The 17814-nt window shown below is 45.6% G+C and overlaps 1 protein-coding gene across 1 annotated transcript; it reads left to right on the top strand.

Moving 5' to 3' along the window:
• Positions 1 to 7: 7 nt before the first annotated feature.
• On the top strand, positions 8 to 17393 carry LOC117870031 (zinc finger protein 501-like). Its single transcript, XM_034757209.1, has 5 exons — positions 8 to 169; positions 8247 to 8329; positions 10968 to 11094; positions 14888 to 15001; positions 15411 to 17393. Exons 2-5 carry the CDS (start codon positions 8258 to 8260, stop codon positions 16490 to 16492), a joined length of 1395 nt encoding a protein of 464 aa, XP_034613100.1. The 5' UTR covers positions 8 to 169; positions 8247 to 8257; the 3' UTR covers positions 16493 to 17393.
• Positions 17394 to 17814: the final 421 nt, after the last annotated feature.

Genomic DNA, 17814 nt, shown 5'->3' with positions numbered 1-17814 from the left:
GGCGGAAGCGATCTCCTGGGCAGGCTGGGAGATGTTGTTCCTGCCTCTCCGGGGAACGGAAGTGACGTTGAGTGGGAAGGACAAGCCGGGCTGTGAGCGCGCGCGGGGCGCTGTGGCTCTGCCTGGCTCGTGCAGGGCCATTGCAGCCTCTCCCGGGGCTGGAGAAGAGGTTTGTGTCTCCCGGCTCTGGGCATGCGCAGATCGGGAGGGGGAGTCCCGCATGCGCAGAGGCAGCGCTCACCCGCTGCTGCTCCCTGGCGCTGCGGGGCCGGGCGGAGCAGGAGGGTCTGTGCCGGGGAGACCCATTAACCCCCCCGTGCCCGGCCCGCGCCCTGCTCCCGCTGGGGCCGCCCCGGGATCTGCCCGCCCCGCTGCGGAGCTGCAGCGTCCAGATGCCGGAGCGAGCCCCGGGGATCTGCTCCCTGGGGGCAACGCCCGCCGGGGGCTCGGAACTAGGGTTACCATATTTTGAGTGTCCAAAAAGAGGACACTCCATGGGGCCCCGCCCACGCCCCAACTCCACCCCTTCCCCAAAGTCCCTGCCCTAACTCCGCCCCCTCCCCTGCTTCCCATGAACATTTGATTCGCGGGAAGCCTGAAGCAGGTAAGGGGTGGGGGAGGACGTGCGGCCCAGTCTGGCCCTCCCAGCATCTCCAGCCTCGGTCAGCTCGGGCCCTGGGCCGGCCCCTGGCCCAGCACCCGCGGCCCAGCACTGCCAGCTCAGCGCCCCCAGCCCAGCCCAGCACCGCCAGCCCGGCCCCGGCCCAGCACCGCTGGCCCCGCATGTCCCGATTTTCCCGGACATGTCTGGCTTTTTGGGATTTCCCCCCGGACGGGGATTTGAGGCCCAAAAAGCTGGACATGTCCGGGAAAATCCGGACATATGGTAACCCTACTCGGAGCTGCTGTCCCAGCAGGAGCCCAATGCCCCTGGGCCCGGCCAGGCTCTGCCCTGGGGCCCCACGGGGGGGTGGGGAACAACCCCCACTGGGGTCTCTGCGTGGGGCTGGGCGGGGGGGACACCTGGGAAAAGGGGCGGATGGAAAATGTCTGTGCAGTCCGGACAGGGCCCGGGGAGGAGAAGAACAGGTGACCCCCGGGGAGAGAAGGGGGGGCTGAGATCCCCTCGGCTTTACCACTGCCCCCTCCCGTGGGGACCCTCCCATCCTCTCCAGCCCTGCCCCCCTTCTCTCCTGCGTGTGCGGGTCTGGTCCATCTAGAGAGCAATTAATGAGGCTGTTCTACAGCTCCAGAGGACCCCGGGTCAATCCTTTCAAAATCCATGGTGACCCCCCCCTTTCTCAAATTCCTTAGACGGTCTCCACTTATTGTACCCCATTTTCTCCCCACTTCTCTAATGCGCAGTTCAAATCTCTTCTGATTGGGGTGTTTTCCCCTCCTCCCAAAGGTGATCAGGTTTCTCTGGCACTTTTGTAACACCATGTTTTATTTATTTATAGTGCTGAAGGCTGGCAGGAACTGTTAGCAATAGGCTGAGAATGGCCATATGGAGTTGGGGGAGGGGATGGCAGACAGTGTAGAGGTGGGATGTTGGAGGTGTATCTGGGATTTTGTTTTGTAGGAGTCCATGTCTCTGCTCCCTGTGACCGTGGTGCATTCTGTATCAAAGCAGCATGTCAGTGGAGCAGACACACACACCATAGCTCCATCTGGAACACGCAGCATTCACTGCCAGACGGGATGGGCGATTTTTCAGGGGCCCAGCTTGATATGCCTGGCTGGGGTGGATTCACTTGGATGGGGGTCTGGGGCTCTGATAGTTTGGGATGTTACTTTTTGCAGTCAGTTCTTTCCCTCTATTGTTTTACCCCCACCTGTGCCCGATGTCACTCTCTTCTTAACTTGACTTTGGTTATTTCACTTCCAGCTTTTAAATGGGATTTAAGAATTGCAAAGCTGAATGAAAAATGAAACTGAGAACCATTTGAATTTTGGCACATAGCTGGTAGAACTATACCTAGTGAAGTTATGCTGTAATTACCTGGTTACCTATAGCATTTTCTGGTGGGGCGGATAAAGCAATGTCAAAGAGCCAAAAGCGCTTTTTAGGGTGAAAGGGCTCGTTAGGTGTTTGCTCTCTAGGGAGCATGTCACCGGCCAGCGCTTACAGTGTTTCAGGAGTGTTGCGCTGGATTGTATTTATTAATCTCAAAATAAAAGGTTAAGATTGCTGGTTCACAATATCCAATGAGATCTTGCAAACAATTATACAAATAGACCCTAATGCTATTAAAACAACATGGTATTAATACTGATTCAAAACTGAAATTAAAATTATGAGATAAACGCATGAGAAAGGAACTGACACCTAATTTCCATTTCTTAATTCCTGAACTTTTGACACTCGCTCACACCATCTTTTTTTTAAAAGCAATGCACAGCACACAGTCAAGTTAATGAATGAAAGGAGACCAAATATTGACTGCTTTGTGTTGAATTTGCATCTGATTAAGCACCTAATTAAAACTGTACCAATGTAAGTGGAAATGCCTCAACATAGCTTAGCTCCAATGTGTTTAAATGTGAATGAAAAGTTTCTAAATTAAATACATGGCAGGATGGTAAACGGGAAAATACACAGAAGTGCCTCTACCCAGTCCTGTTCACTTCTTGTCCCAACCCCGCATGAGTTCTGGCCTCTTGGTCAACTCCGCTCCCAGTCCCACATCAGCTGTGCCCTCTCCCAGCCTAACCTGTTTCTACTGCAGTTCTTCATCCCCGTCATCCAGGCAGGGGGTTGGCGCTGCAACACCCATGGTACCTGCATTAATTACTGTTCCACATACTGGGGCTATTTAGATTTCAGGGAAAGATTTATCAGAGTCACTCACTCTGGGAGGTAGGAGAGAGGAGAGGCTGAGAGGGAGTTGGCTCCACACACTCTGTAGGGCCATATTCAACCCTGCTAGCCTCCATGTTACCTCATTCTCCACCCTCCCCCATGTGTCTCTGCTCATGTGTCAGAGTGTCACCTTCTGATCATAATGCCACTGGCCTCAGCAGAGCTCCCAAACAGGAGCTACATCACAATGGAGTTACGGTACTGAGAGTAAAATACATCACAGGGAGGGTGTAATTATCCTCAAAGTAAGTATTGCAGTCTAGGAAGTGAAAGAATTAAAGTACTTCATTACTTAAAAGTACGCTTGAAAGGATTGGGTTTTTATTAATAAATTGCAGTAATTATCCTCACACCTCTTGTCAACTGTCTGAAATGGGCCATCTTGATTATCACTACAAAAAAATTTTTTTCCTGCTGATAATAACTCATCTTAATTAATTAACCTCTTAAAGTTGGAATGGCAACTTCCACCTTTTCTTTTTCTTTATGTATATATGTATCTTCTTACTATATGTTCCATTCTATGCATCTGATGAAGTGGGCTGTAGCCCACAAAAGCTTATGCTCAAATAAATTTGTTAGTCTCTAAGGTGCCACAAGTACTTACCGTACACCCACAGATGAAAAAATCTGTATATAAGTATAATACAGAAATGCTTCTGGAGAAAGTCGAGTTTGATTTAAGGATATTTACACTATATTTTGCAGGTGACATTGACAATTTGTGTTTGAACAGTTATATGATTTGGCTTTTCGAATCTCAACATTTGCTGTAATTAAATAATTGTCTGACGATCCCCATAACTTCCCACAGCTCTGAACATTGAAATTCTAAACATTAAAAAAGGGCTTTAAAATAACTATCGATATCATCAATTGAAATTTAAAAAAAGAAATAGACAAAATTATTTTTGCCAAACCACTTAACAGCAATCGCAATACACTAGGGTGGAAATTCACAGCTAAGGCACCAACCTTAATTCTTCCATGTAGGTCCCATGGCAGATGGCTCTGGTGGCATAAAGTGGGTCCATTACTGCAGGGGAAGGTTGGGATAGTGTCTGAGATCGGGGTGAGGATTGGGGGTGGGTGTCCATGCCCACGAATGGAATTCACCTCCCCACCCCACTGCAGAGCCCAGCAACTAGGGATTTATCCAGTGAAGTGGGTGACTTTGAGCCAGACACTGAAAGATCCTTCTTCAGACTTGCATCTGAAGAAGTGAGGTTCTAACCCACGAAAGCTTATGCTCCCAGTACTTCTGTTAGTCTCAAAGGTGCCACAGGACCCTCTGTTGCTTTTTGAAAGATCCTTGTGCCTTCGGTTCCACACTGGCCACAGGAGTTTACTAGTACTCCCTCCCCAGGCTCCCGGGGGCAGCCAGGGATAATTAGTGGGTTATGGGAATTAGAAGATGAAAATACATTAAGAATGATGATATGTGTGTTTATTATTTATTCTTGTCCATACCCTGCACCCCTCTCTTAGCACATTAATCCTCAGTCATTATGAGTCTTGACCAGTTATGAGCTTTTGGTAGACACCTCACAGGATCATCCTCCAAGAGATGTTTGGTGTGATGGGTTTGTCAGGTCTCAGGTGAGAGCTGCTGGCCTGTAGCTGAGTAGTGAGCACACCCAGCACATTGGAAAGTTGGTGCCTGTAGCTCCAGCCCCGGAGTTGGTACCGATACAAGGAGCCACATATTAAATTCTAAAAAGCCACATGTTGGCCACCCCTGATCTAGACCATGCCTGAGAGGTGTTGGTCCAGCCTTTTCTTAAAAATCCCCAATGATGGAGATTCCACAACCTCCCTAAGCAATTTATTCCACTGCTTAATCATAGAATCATAGAATATCAGGGTTGGAAGGGACCTCAAGAGGTCATCTAGTCCAACCCCCTGCTCAAAGCAGGACCAATTCCCAACTAAATCATCCCAGCCAGGGCTTTGTCAAGCCGGGCCTTAAAAATCTCCAAGGAAGGAGACTCCACCATCTCCCTAGGTAACGCATTCCAGTGCTTCACCACCCTCCTAGTGAAATAGTGTTTCCTAATATCCAACCTGGACCTCCCCCACTGCAACTTGAGACCATTGCTCCTTGTTCTGTCATCTGCCACCACTGAGAACAGCCGAGCTCCATCCTCTTTGGAACCCCCCTTCAGGTAGTTGAAGGCTGCTATCAAATCCCCCCTCATTCTTCTCTTCTCTTCTGGAGACTAAACAATCCCAGTTCCCTCAGCCTCTCCTCATAAGTCATGTGCTCCAGACTCCTAATCATTTTTGTTGCCCTCTGCTGGACTCTTTCTAATTTTTCCACATCCTTCTTCTAGTGTGGGGCCCAAAACTGGACACAGTCTTCTAGATGAGGCCTCACCAATGTCGAATAAAGGGGAACGATCACGTTCCTCAATCTGCTGGCAGTGCCCCTACTTATACAGCCCAAAATGCCGTTAGCCTTCTTGGCAACAAGAGCACACTGTTGACTCATATCCAGCTTCTTGTCCACTGTGACCCCTAGGTCCTTTTCTGCAGAACTGCTACCTAGCCATTTGGTCCCTAGTCTGTAGCAGTGCATGGGATTCTTCCGTCCTAAGTGCAGGACTCTGCACTTGTCCTTGTTGAACCTCATCAGGTTTTTTTTTGGCCCAATCCTCTAATTTGTCTAGGTCCCTCTGTATTCAATCCCTACCCTCTAGTGTATCTACCACGCCTCCTTGTTTAGTGTCATCTGCAAACTTGCTGAGAGTGCAGTCCACACCATCCTCCAGATCATTAATAAAGATATTAAACAAAACCGGCCCCAGGACTGACCCTTGGGGCACTCCACTTGAAACCGGCTGCCAACTAGACATGGAGCCATTGATCACTACCCGTTGAGCCCGACGATCTACCCAGCTTTCTATCCACCTTACAGTCCATTCATCCAGCCCATACTTCTTTAACTTGGCGGCAAGAATACTGAGGGAGACCATATCAAAAGCTTTGCTAAAGTCAAGGAATAACACATCCACTGCTTTCCTCTCATCCACACAGCCAGTTATCTCATCATAGAAGGCAATTAGGTTAGTCAGGCACGACTTCCCCTTGGTGAATCCATGCTGACTGTTCCTGATCACTTTTCTCTCCTCTAAGTGTTTCACAATTGATTCCTTGAGGACCTGCTCCATGATTTTTCCAGGGACTGAGGTGAGGCCGACTGGCCTGTAGTTCCCCGGATCCTCCTTCTTCCCTTTTTTAAAGATGAGCACTACATTAGCCTTTTTCCAGTCATCCGGGACCTCCCCCGATCGTCATGAGTTTTCAAAAATAATGGCTAATGGCTCTGCAATCTCACCCACCAACTCCTTTAGCACCCTCGGATGCAGCGCATCCAGCCCCATGGACTTGTGCACGTCCAGTTTTTCTAAATAGTCCCGAACCATTTCTTTCTCCACAGAGGGCTGGTCACCTCCTCCCCATGTTGTGCTGCCCAGTGCAGCAGTCTGGGAGCTGACCTTGTTCGTGAAGACAGAGGCAAAAAAATCATTGAGTACATTAGCTTTTTCCACATCTTCGGTCACTAGGTTGCCTCCCTCATTCAGTAAGGGGCCCACACTTTCCTTGACTTTCTTCTTGTTGCTAACATACCTGAAGAAACCCTTCTTGTTACTCTTAACATCTCTTGCTAGCTGCAACTCCAAGTGTGATTTGGCCTTCCTGATTTCACTCCTGCATGCCTGAGCAATATTTTTATACTCCTCCCTGGTCATTTGTCCAATCTTCCACTTCTTGTAAGCTTCTTTTTTGCGTTTAAGATCAGCAAGGATTTCACTGTTTAGCCAAGCTGGTCACCTACCATATTTACTATTCTTTCTACACATCGGGATGGTTTGTTCCTGCAACTGCAATAAGGATTCTTTAAAATACAGCCAGCTCTCCTGGACCCCTTTGCCCTTCATGTTATTCTCCCAGGGGATCCTGCCCATCTGTTCCCTGAGGGAGTCAAAGTCTGCTTTTCTGAAGTCCACGGTCCGTATTCTGCTGCTCTCCTTTCTTCCTTGTGTCAGCATCCTGAACTCGACCATCTCATGGTCACTGCCTCCCAGGTTCCCATCCACTTTTGCTTCCCCTACTAATTCTTCCCTGTTTGTGAGCAGCAGGTCAAGAAAAGCTCTGCCCCTTGTTGGTTCCTCCAGCACTTGCACCAGGAAATTGTCCCCTACACTATCCAAAAACTTCCTGGATTGTCTGTGCACCGCTGTATTGCTCTCCCAGCAGATATCAGGGTGATTAAAGTCTCCCATGAGAACCAGGGCCTGCGATCTAGCAACTTCTGCTAGTTTCCAGAAGAAAGCCTCGTCCACCTCATCCCCCTAGTCTGGTGGTCTATAGCAGACTCCAACCACGACATCACCCTTGTTGCTCACACTTCTCAACTTTATCCAGAGACTCTCAGGTTTTTCTGCAGTTTCATACTGGAGCTCTGAGCAGTCATACTCCTCTCTTACAACTCCTCTCTTAACCACTCTGAAAGTTAGGAAGTTTTTCTAATGTCCAACCTAAACCTTCCTTCCTGCAATTTAAGCCCATTGCTTCTTGTACTATCCTCAGAGGTTAAGAAGAACAATGTTTCTCCCTCCTCCTTGAAACAAACTTTTATGTACTTGAAAACTGATCATATATTCTCCGGACTAAACAAACACAATTTTTTCAGTCTTCCCTCATAGGTCATGTTTTCTAGACCTTTAATCATTTTTGTTGCTGTTCTCTGGACTTTCTCCAATTTGTCCACATCTTTCCTTAAATGTGGGGCCCAGAACTGGACACACTACTCCAGTTGAGGCCTAATCAGTGCGGAGTAGAGCGGAAGAATTACTTCTCATGTCTTGCTTACAATACTGCTGCTAATACATCTCAGAATTATACTTGCTTTTTTTTAACAATGTAACACTGTTGACTCATATTTAGCTTGTGATCCACTGTGACTCCCAGATCCATTTCTGCAGTACTCCTTCCTAGGCAATCATTTCCCATTTTCTATGTGTGCAACTGATTGTTCCTTCCCAAGTGGAGTACTTTGGATTTGTCCCTATTAAATTTCATCCTCTATACTTCAGACCATTTCTCCAGTTTGTCCAGATCATTTTGAATTTTAATTCTATCCTTCAAAGCACTTGCAACCCATCCCAGCTTGGTATCGTCCACAAACTTTTTAAGTGTAACGAGAGACTCTGCTACTGGCAGGGGCTAGGCCTGTACTTGAATAAGGTCACTCTGTGCTTCACAGTCTGGCAGAACCTAGAATGTCCATTACCAGGGAAAAATCCTGGAGGGAATCGACATGTGGAAAGGACAGAAACCCTGTCTGAATTCTCTCACATTGCCCTTCTCTCCTTGGCAGGCTACAGAATAATGTCCACGTTTCACTCCAAATTATCCCCTCCTCCCAGCAGGAAGGAAATGGCTGCAATGGAGCTGGCTCAGGTAAGGGATTCTCAGGGAGCTGGTGGTGGGTTCTGCTTGGAGGAAGAGGAGCAGGAAAGGCATAGGAGGGTGGGAGCTGCTACAGGCGGTGGGAGGCAGGAACTATCTCGGGTTTGGTATGGGAGGGGACAGGATGTGACAAAACTGCTGAGACTTGTATAATCGTGGGTGTGAGGGGTTGTCACCCTGGGGTGCAGTCTAGGGGGCTTCTGGGAACCACTGTGCCCTCTAACCCTGAAGCTGGGCTGGTCCTTCTCACACTGCTTTGCTGGAGATTCAGCCAGCCTCTCCAGGTCCTGTTATCACCCACACGACAGTAGGTGGTGCCATATACCCAACTAAGCTACCTGAGTGCTTTACCTAAGCCACTCAAGGACAGATAGAAGACAAAAGCCAATTTCCCAGCAATAAGTGATAGCAAACAGATCAAAGCAGATTACTTAGCAAATAACCAAAAACTCAAACTAAGCCTAACATACTAGATGGATAGAATTTGAATTAGCAATTTCTCACCCTGACTGATGACACAAGCAGTCCACTAAGTTTCCATACACAAGCTAGAAATCCCTTTACCCTGGGACCAACACTTTCCCCTAGTTCAGTCTTTGTTTCTGAGGTGTTTCCAGGAGTTTTCTTGTGTGCGGAATGAGGCCAAGAGATGATGTCACACCCCACCTTATGTAGCTTTTCCATATGGCGGAACCCCCTTTTTCCAAACTGAGTTTGCAGTCCAGTTTGTGGAAAAATACAGGTACCAAAATGGAGTTTAGTGTCATGTGGTCTGGTCACATGTCCTAGCATGCCCTGCTGAGTCATAGTAGCCGTGACTCATAGGCTGGCTGAAACATTCACAGGAAGGCTAAGCTCTTCCACGGTCCATTGTCTTTGTTGATGAGCCATCAGCACTGTCTGGCTTCTTTGTTGTACCTGAAAGGCTCATTGTGGGTGTTACCCAGAGTAAGCACATTTTAAATACAGATACACAGTCAATATGCATAACTTCAGATACGAACATGATACATGCACATAAATAGAACAATCATATTCAGCAAATCATAACTTTTCCAATGACACTGAACATGACGCATCTTGCACAAAATGCATCATGATTATGACCTAATCCTATTATAATCATACCACTATGCTGAATATGGGGTGTAGTATCAGGGCCTAATTTCAAGGCACAGGAGTTGGGAATGGAACTTCTCTTCTTTGTGGAACAGGAAATAACCCTCCAGCCAGGGCTGGGAAAACTTCTCAGACACCCAGTGCTGGAGCCTGAATCTGACACTTGATTAGTTACCACCACCCCCAATCTTTCTGACAACTGCAAACTTGATCAGTGATGATTTTATATTCTCTTTTAGGTCATTGATAAGAATGTTAAATAGCACAGGGCCAAGATCCAATCCTTGCGGAACCCGCTAGAAATAAATCCACTCGACCATGGTTCCCCATTTACAATCCTAGTTTTTAATCTATTTAATGTATGCCATGTTTATTTTGTATCATTCTAGTTTTTTAGTCAAAATATTGTGCTGAACCAAGTCATATGCGTTATAGAAGTCTAGGTATATTACATCAATACTATTAGCTGCAACCAAACTTTTGATCTTATCCAATAAGGATATCCATTTAGTTGGATAGGATCTATTTTCTCTAAACTTTTGTTAATTGGTACTAATTATATTACCCTCCTTTAATTCTTTATTAATGAAATCCAGTATTGGCTGCTCCATTATCTTGTCCAGTATCGATATCAGACTGACACTCTAGTAATTAGCTGGGTCATCTCTTTTACACTTTTTAAATATTGGCACAGCATTAGCTTTATTCCAGTCTTCTGGAATTTCCCCAGTGTTCCAAGTCCTAATTAAGATCAACATTAATAGTCCACCACGCTCCTCCACCAGGTCTTTTAAAACTCTTGGATACAAGTTATCTGGACCTGCTGATTTAAACACGTCTAGCTTTCATAGCTGCTGTTTAATGTCCTTCTGAGTTCTTTTTGGAATGGAAAGAGTGTCATCATCAACATCTTATGATATGAGTACATCATCCGTTTTTCTCCAAATCCAGGAGAAAAATATTTATTGAACACTTTTACCTTTTCTGCATTATTTTTGATAATTCTGCCATTTCCGTCTAGTAATTTACCACTACCATTGTTAGGATTAATTTTGTACTTAATATACTTTTAAAAGCTTCCTTCTTATTTTCATTGATTGGTGGTTGATTTCTGATAGCTTCTCTTACCAATTTTCTGCAATTCTGACCTTCTCACTTATATTCTTTATTATTGACTTCCCCTTTCTTCCATATATTTTATTTGGAGAGTGTTGGGATTCCAACCAGGGAGCCACCAGCAGGGTCCAGAGACAGCCCCATCCCCTATATCAAGCTCTGGCTAGTAGGTATGTGATAAATGTGAAGATCCTGCCTCCGTCTATAAGCTGGGAGACACAAATGTTCTCTCTTTCTCCCCTCTGATGCCTCCTGGCTGCTCTAAGGAAGGTGGAGTGGGACTCTGTTAACATGTGCCTCCCGGAGCTTCCATTTACCTGGTGCTGCTGTTCTGTGAATAGTGGGGCTGTGAGTGGAGCAGCAGGTACTGAGTGTTGGACTCTCACTCTTTCAGGGGCCGGTGACTTTTGACGAAGTGGTTGTGTATTTCACCAGGGAAGAGGGGGCTCTGCTGGACCCCACTCAGAGAGCCCTCTACAAGGATGTCATGCAGGAGAACTATGAGACGGTGGTCTTTCTGGGTAAGGAGTCATGTCCCCTCGGTTATTAGAAGCTTTCTCTAAAGACTCTGAGTAGTAATGACTTTATACCTTTATTTATCATACAAGTTTCTCCCACCCGCTAGTATAATTTTTGGACATATGCTTTTCTGGTGCCGTCAGTCATTTTAAAATTGCATTTAATGTATCCTTATTGGCTACATTAATAACTACATTAATAACTGTAGCTTTCATGCCTTTTGCTCATTTTAAGAGGAAAATATGCCGTCTGTAGAATTCTAAATTGAGTTAATAGCTGTATGACTCATGCATGGCTTGTGTGACAGTCAGATGAGCCCTTCTTTTGATAGGAGGGCGTATAATGTTGCCATTCAGGACCCCACGGATGAAGGGATAAGAGAGCCGTGGGAGGGGAGGAGAAGCAGGGGCATAGATAATTCTGGTGTGTCAGGACATGGGGAGGGTGTGTCCAGGATTAGAACTAAGAACCATCAGGGAGGGATGAGGTAGTGAGAGACGAGGAGAGAATACAAGAAGCTGCCAAGGTACCGGGAGGTGGTGATGGCTGAGAGTAATGGGTAGAAGGGGAGGGGAGTGTGGAGGAAGGACACCCAGAAAGTGGGCTGGGTGAATCAGTGGGAGGGAGAGGAGGTTTGGGGATCTAGAGCTGTGGGGGATCCCAGACCTTTAACCCCGAATCCCTACCGAAGCCTTGTTGCTTTAGAGCCTACACTCCAGTTTTATTTCTGTTCAGTTTCACTTCATTATACATTTTCCCCCAAATATTATTATTTTAACTCTTGACCTCCCTCTCCCACTCATTACCCTCCTCCCCATATAACCTCCCCATCTCTATGCACAGCGACCCTGGCCACCAATCCTGAGTCCTTGCTGCATTCCTCTCTCCCATAGCAGGGCCCCTACCCAGGCACAAATGGCCACTTTGTTGATGATGTCACAGTGTGGTAGTGTAGCCTGTACAATTTTTACCCCTATAAGATTACATATTCCGAAGCCCTTCACACTGGTTGGGCTTATCTCTATACCCCAATACAGTCTGTTCCCCAGTTTTCCTTTCCCCACTCTGATGCCGCAGAGCCTTCCCGTTTCCCATTCTCTCCCCCCCCCCCCCCCCTTAACAAACATTCAACATTGGTGCGACCTCATCTGGAGTATTGTGTCCAGTTTTGGGCCCCACACTACGATAAGATTATGGAAAAATTGGAAAGCGTCCAGCGGAGGGCAACAAAAATTACTAGGGAACTGGAACACATGACTTATGAGGAGAGGTTGAGGGAACTGGGATTATTTAGTCTGCAGAAGAGAACAATGAGGCGGGATTTGATAGCTGCTTTTAACTACCTGAAGGGGGTTTCCAAAGAGAGGGGATGGATCTAGACTGTTCTCAGTGGTAACAGATGACAGAAGAAGGAGTAATGGACTCAAGTTGCAGTGGGGGAGGTTTAGGTTGGATATTAGGAAAAACTTTTTCACTAGGAGTGTGGTGAAGCACTGGAATGGGTTACCTTGGGAGGTGGTGGAATCTCCTTCCTTAGAAGTTTTTAAGGTCAGGCTTTACAAAGCCCTGGCTGGAATGATTTAGTTGGGAATTGGTACTGCTTCGAACGGGGGTTGGAGTAGATGACCTCTTCAGGTCCCTTCCAACCCTGATATTCTATGATTCATAGAATCTGATATTCTATGATTCCAATTTCTCTTTCCTCTCCTGTTTGGCTCCATTTATATAGTAATATTCTCAGCTATACCTTAGCCAATCATTGTGCTGAAATTTAACTAACCAATTCTAACATATTGTAACATAATTCTCTAATCAATTATATCCCACCATCCTATTAACTTACACCTAGCAAAATTAATTATACAACAGACAAAAAGAATTAGAACCAGACTGATTAACAATGTAGAAGTGGTGGCCGTAAAGATAAAACAATACAGAAATGAATGTTTCATAACCACAACCATTGATAAGTGATTTTTTGCCAGACAGTGTAGCCTGATTTGGGGTGTGTTAGTAATGTTTATTTAATTTATCCACTTAATATATTTTATTTAATTAATTTTTAATTAATTGATAATTATTATGGATATTAATTAGTATGGCTTTAGGCTCGCCAATTTGTTTGATCAGAAGATAAATGTTCGTCCTGAATCAGACTTCACAGATGTTATAAAAAGACTTTCGGGGGTATGACAGGAAGTCATAAAGACCTTTTCTTAAAATCAATGAAATAGTAAGCAGATGGTAAAAAAGAATTATAGAGTTGCAATTGTACTATTGTTATTCAAGAGATCCATATGATAATACAATATTATGTGCTGCAAACTTTGGTTGATACTCACACTCTGTTTTAATAACCTGGTGTCGGAAGATACAGGACCCCACCTCTGGCGGTTCCGGCTTCACACCTCTAGCTGAGGAAACTAATGCAAAGAGCTGTTAAAGCTGTTTACTCTCTAACTTAACTTAATAAACCTTAAACTGAAACAAAGCGTAGGGAAACCAAGCTTAGCCTAGTCCCCTTAAAACTTAAAGTTTGAAAAGAAACTAAGTACGACCTATTAATAGTTAATAGCCGTCGTAGATCGGTAGTATTGATACATTGTTGAAGATGGAGACAATGAAGAGTAGATTGCCTCTAAAATGGCAAGATGAATCACCTTTTTATAGGGCATTGGTCAGAAATCCTTCCTCTTATGCCCAAATTTCATCCTTCCCCCACAGAAATGTTAGGGTACACTTACCCCATAGGCTAGTATGTATGTGCGTATGGATGACAGGTATGTACGCACTTGTGGTGTCTGTGGGTACAACTTTGAAAAATCCCCTTTGCCATCCTGCATTGTCTATTGAGTTAGGTAAAGGTCTCTAGACAGCTGCGTGGGTGTTTTATCTATTTGGGTCATCTTTACTTTTCTGGGTAAAGGGTATCAATATAGATATTCTAACTTTGCCTTAGCTTAACATACAGGGTTTTAGCCTGTAGGTCTCTTGCATTACAGCCAAACTTATTTTTAATATAAATCTATAAACCTATTACATCAAATACTCAAATTTATAAGAAAAGATATATCTATGCAAACAAGCAGATTAAACCTTAGGACTACAACAGGATGCTATCAAACTAAGTTTTCTTTAACCATCTTAAGATCTGTTTCTTTATCTGGTGGTGATGGGCGCTATACGGACAGGATTGTCTTCCCATTAGCCCAATAGCACCTTATTTCAGTGTGACTGGTTTGGGATGTGAGGATGTGACCCTACGTTTCCCAGCTTATGGCTGCCCCTGCTGCTTAGCCAAAGGCCTTAGCCTGAGAACAAGGCCTCAGACTCTCCTAGTGAGACAAGGCCCAGACACAGGCAGACTGTGATTTTGATTCTAAGCTAGTTACAGGGGTATAAAGACAAAGTGATAAAAATACACCTAAGTTCTTAAAGTATAGGCTTTACAGGCAGGCCTAAACATCTATATTCTAACAGTGGGTTCTACCCCTTCCCCCATTCTGTGTCTGTCTTGTCTATTTAGATTGTAAATTCTTCAGGGCATTGGCCATCTACTATTCTGTGTTTGTACGGTGCTAACACAATGGGGACCCACTGTTAGTTGGTCCTTAGGCACTAAGGTAATGCATATGATTTATAATAATAATAACTCTCCTGCCACTTTGAGCCAAGGAAGCTGGCCTTGGAATGTTACTGCTTAAAAATGATCTGGGGTTAAAACCATGGAATATTCCTTCTGACAAGTATCCCACAAATTCCACTGACTTCCCCTGTTTTCTTTGCCTGGAGTAGGGTTTCCAGTTTCCAAACCTGATGTGATCTTGCAACTGGAACGAGGGGAAGAGCCATGGGTCCCGGACCTCCAGGGCTCTGAGAAAGAAGTGTGCCCGAGAGCTGCCTTCACAGGTGAGGAATTGGTTAAACCAACTCAAAAACTGTTTGGGAACGCAGGAAACATTTGGGAAGCCCTATTAAGACCCTATGAGCTCTCCAAGTTCAGGATTGTTCCCTGCAGATGTGGAATCATGATGGCAGATGCCACTCATGACTTCCCTCCTATTCTGACTGATAACTGGCAGGAGGTCCCTCCCCGATCTCGCTTTCCCCTGAGTGTTCTGGTGAGATGTGGACCAAAACTGATCCCTCCCTCTCTCCTCTGGGGAAGGGTTTGCGGAAAAGCAGCTTCTGATAGGTTTGATCTCTCCCACACATATTTTGGTTTGTTCATCCCTTTTTCCATTCCTCTCTCTGAGATTTCTTTTCTTTCTGGCGCAGGGAGTGACCTATGTCTGGATTCTCTCTGTCTCCCATTCAGGTGATTGGATGGTGAGTGAGAATGAGGAGCAGAAACCCCAGCAGGAAGATGCTGAGCAAGTAGAACCACATGGGACGTTATCAGGAAGATCCAAAGGGAATGTTTCCGGGTGTTGTGCACTCCCAGAAAAAGCAAAAGCCTGTGAGACTCAGCAGAGGCCAGTGGAAAACTTTAGTAGCCACTCAGACCTTATAACATGCGATAGAATCAACTTGGAAGGGAGACACTTCACATGCCATGAGTGCGGGAAAAGTTTCAGTAGGAGCTCTGCCCTTATCAGACATCAGAGAATCCACACTGGAGAGAAGCCCTACACGTGCTCTGAGTGCGGGAAAAGCTTCGGTGATCATTCAGCCCTCATCTTACATCAGAGAATGCACACAGGAGAGAAGCCCTACACTTGCTTTGAGTGCAGGAAAAGCTTCATTGATAGTTCAAGCCTCATCTCACATCAGCGAATCCACACAGGAGAGACACCCTACACATGCTCTGAGTGCGGGAAAAGCTTTAATCACAGCTCTACCCTGAGCAAACATAGGAGAAGCCACATGGGTGAGAAACCTTATGGATGCTCTGAGTGTGGGAAAAGCTTCGGTCAGCACTCAACCCTTATCACACATCAGAGAATCCACACAGGAGAGAAGCCGTACATGTGTTCTGAGTGCGGGAAAAGCTTTGGTCAGCACTCAACTCTTATCACACATCAGAGAATCCACACAGGAGAGAAGCCGTACATGTGCTCTGAGTGCGGGAAAAGCTTCGGTCAGTACTCAAGCCTTACCACACATCAGAGAATCCACACAGGAGAGAAGCCGTACACGTGCTCTGAGTGCAGGCAAAGCTTTGGGCAGCACTCAACTCTTATCAAGCATCAGAGAATCCACACAGGAGAGAAGCCCTACACGTGCTCTGAGTGTGGGAAAAGCTTTAGTCGGCACTCAGCCCTTACCACACATCAGAGAACCCACACAGGAGAGAAGCCGTACTTGTGCTCTGAGTGCGGGAAAAGCTTCATTGATAGTTCAAGCCTCATCTCACATCAGCGAATCCACACAGGAGAGACGCCCTACACATGCTCTTAGTGCGGGAAAAACTTCAATGATCGCTCAAACCTTATCACACATGAGAGAATCCACACAGGAGAGACGCCCTACACATGCTCTTAGTGCGAGTAAAGCTTCAATCAGAGCTCAAACCTTATCATGCATCAGAGAATCCACACAGGAGAGAAGCCTTACACATGCTCTGAGTGTGGGAAAAGCTTCAATCGGAGCTCTGACCTGATTATACATCGGAGAATCCACACGAGTGAGAAACCTTATGATTGCTCTGAGTGTGGGAAAAGCTTCAAAAAGAGCTCACACCTGATTAGACATGAGAAAATCCACATGAGAGAAATGTAACACATGCCTTGATTAGGGCTGGGCAAAGATTTTTTTTTTTTAAATCACATTTGCTAATTCCCACATAGTGATTTTTGCACCATCTTCACTGTGGTCTCTCAGGTCCACCAGATGAGTTGCCTGCTTCTGCCTTTTGCATCTCACCTTCTTTGGGGTCAGTCCTGTGATCTTTTCTATCACCTCCTTTCCTTTTGAGTCATAGGAGTCTGTGTCCCTCCAGCCAGGAATGTTCATCAGCTCCAGGTGGGAGAGAGAGGTTTGATTCCCAACAAGATACACTGAAGCAAAAACTACCTGTGCCTTACATCCACTAGGACTGTACATGGCGTTGGCTGCTCAAGTTAGTGATCTTGGTGTAAAAAAACCATGATAGTTGTAGTGCAGATGCAGCCCACGTGCCGTGGTTGGCATTAGCTTTCCCTTTGACCTGACCTAAACTTCATCACTTTTCCTTGTCTAAACTGTGATTAATGTGCATAAGTGTTGTCAAGTAGTGTCAGGCTAAGCACCGTTAGGCCTCAACCTTCTGGAAGTTGTAAGAAGTGAATACAGTTGAATCCTGCAAGCATAAGCAAAATCTAGCTAGACTAAAAAGGAAACTCTGTAAAGATAGATACAGACTTGTGGTTACTATGCTCTGCAACCAAATACCTCATTAAGCTAACTCAAGGATTTTTGAGTCTAGCAAATTGACCACAATTAGCTGCATAGAGAAGAGATGAGCTAAGCACAGGTGCACAGTTCATAAGTTCAAAACAACCTCAAATACCACACTGAAACATTTGGCTACCTTCATTGGTTGACCTGTTTTAAAACACAGCCAGCAAATACTGTATAAAAAGGGTTAAAAGACGCAAGTGTGTGTGTGTGTGTGTGTGTGTTGAACTGAAAGAAAGATCACTCTTTGTCAGGATCACATACACCCCCTGAAACAAAGGGACTTGCGCTTCACCGACTATCTGTGCCTGACCAGTGCAGGAAACGGTCAACTGAAGGTAATG

This window comes from Trachemys scripta, chromosome 25 (assembly GCF_013100865.1).
Source record: "Trachemys scripta elegans isolate TJP31775 chromosome 25, CAS_Tse_1.0, whole genome shotgun sequence".
Taxonomy (NCBI): domain Eukaryota; kingdom Metazoa; phylum Chordata; order Testudines; family Emydidae; genus Trachemys; species Trachemys scripta.
Note: the sequence above shows the minus strand (reverse complement) of the source record. Positions and strands in the feature narration are given on the sequence as shown.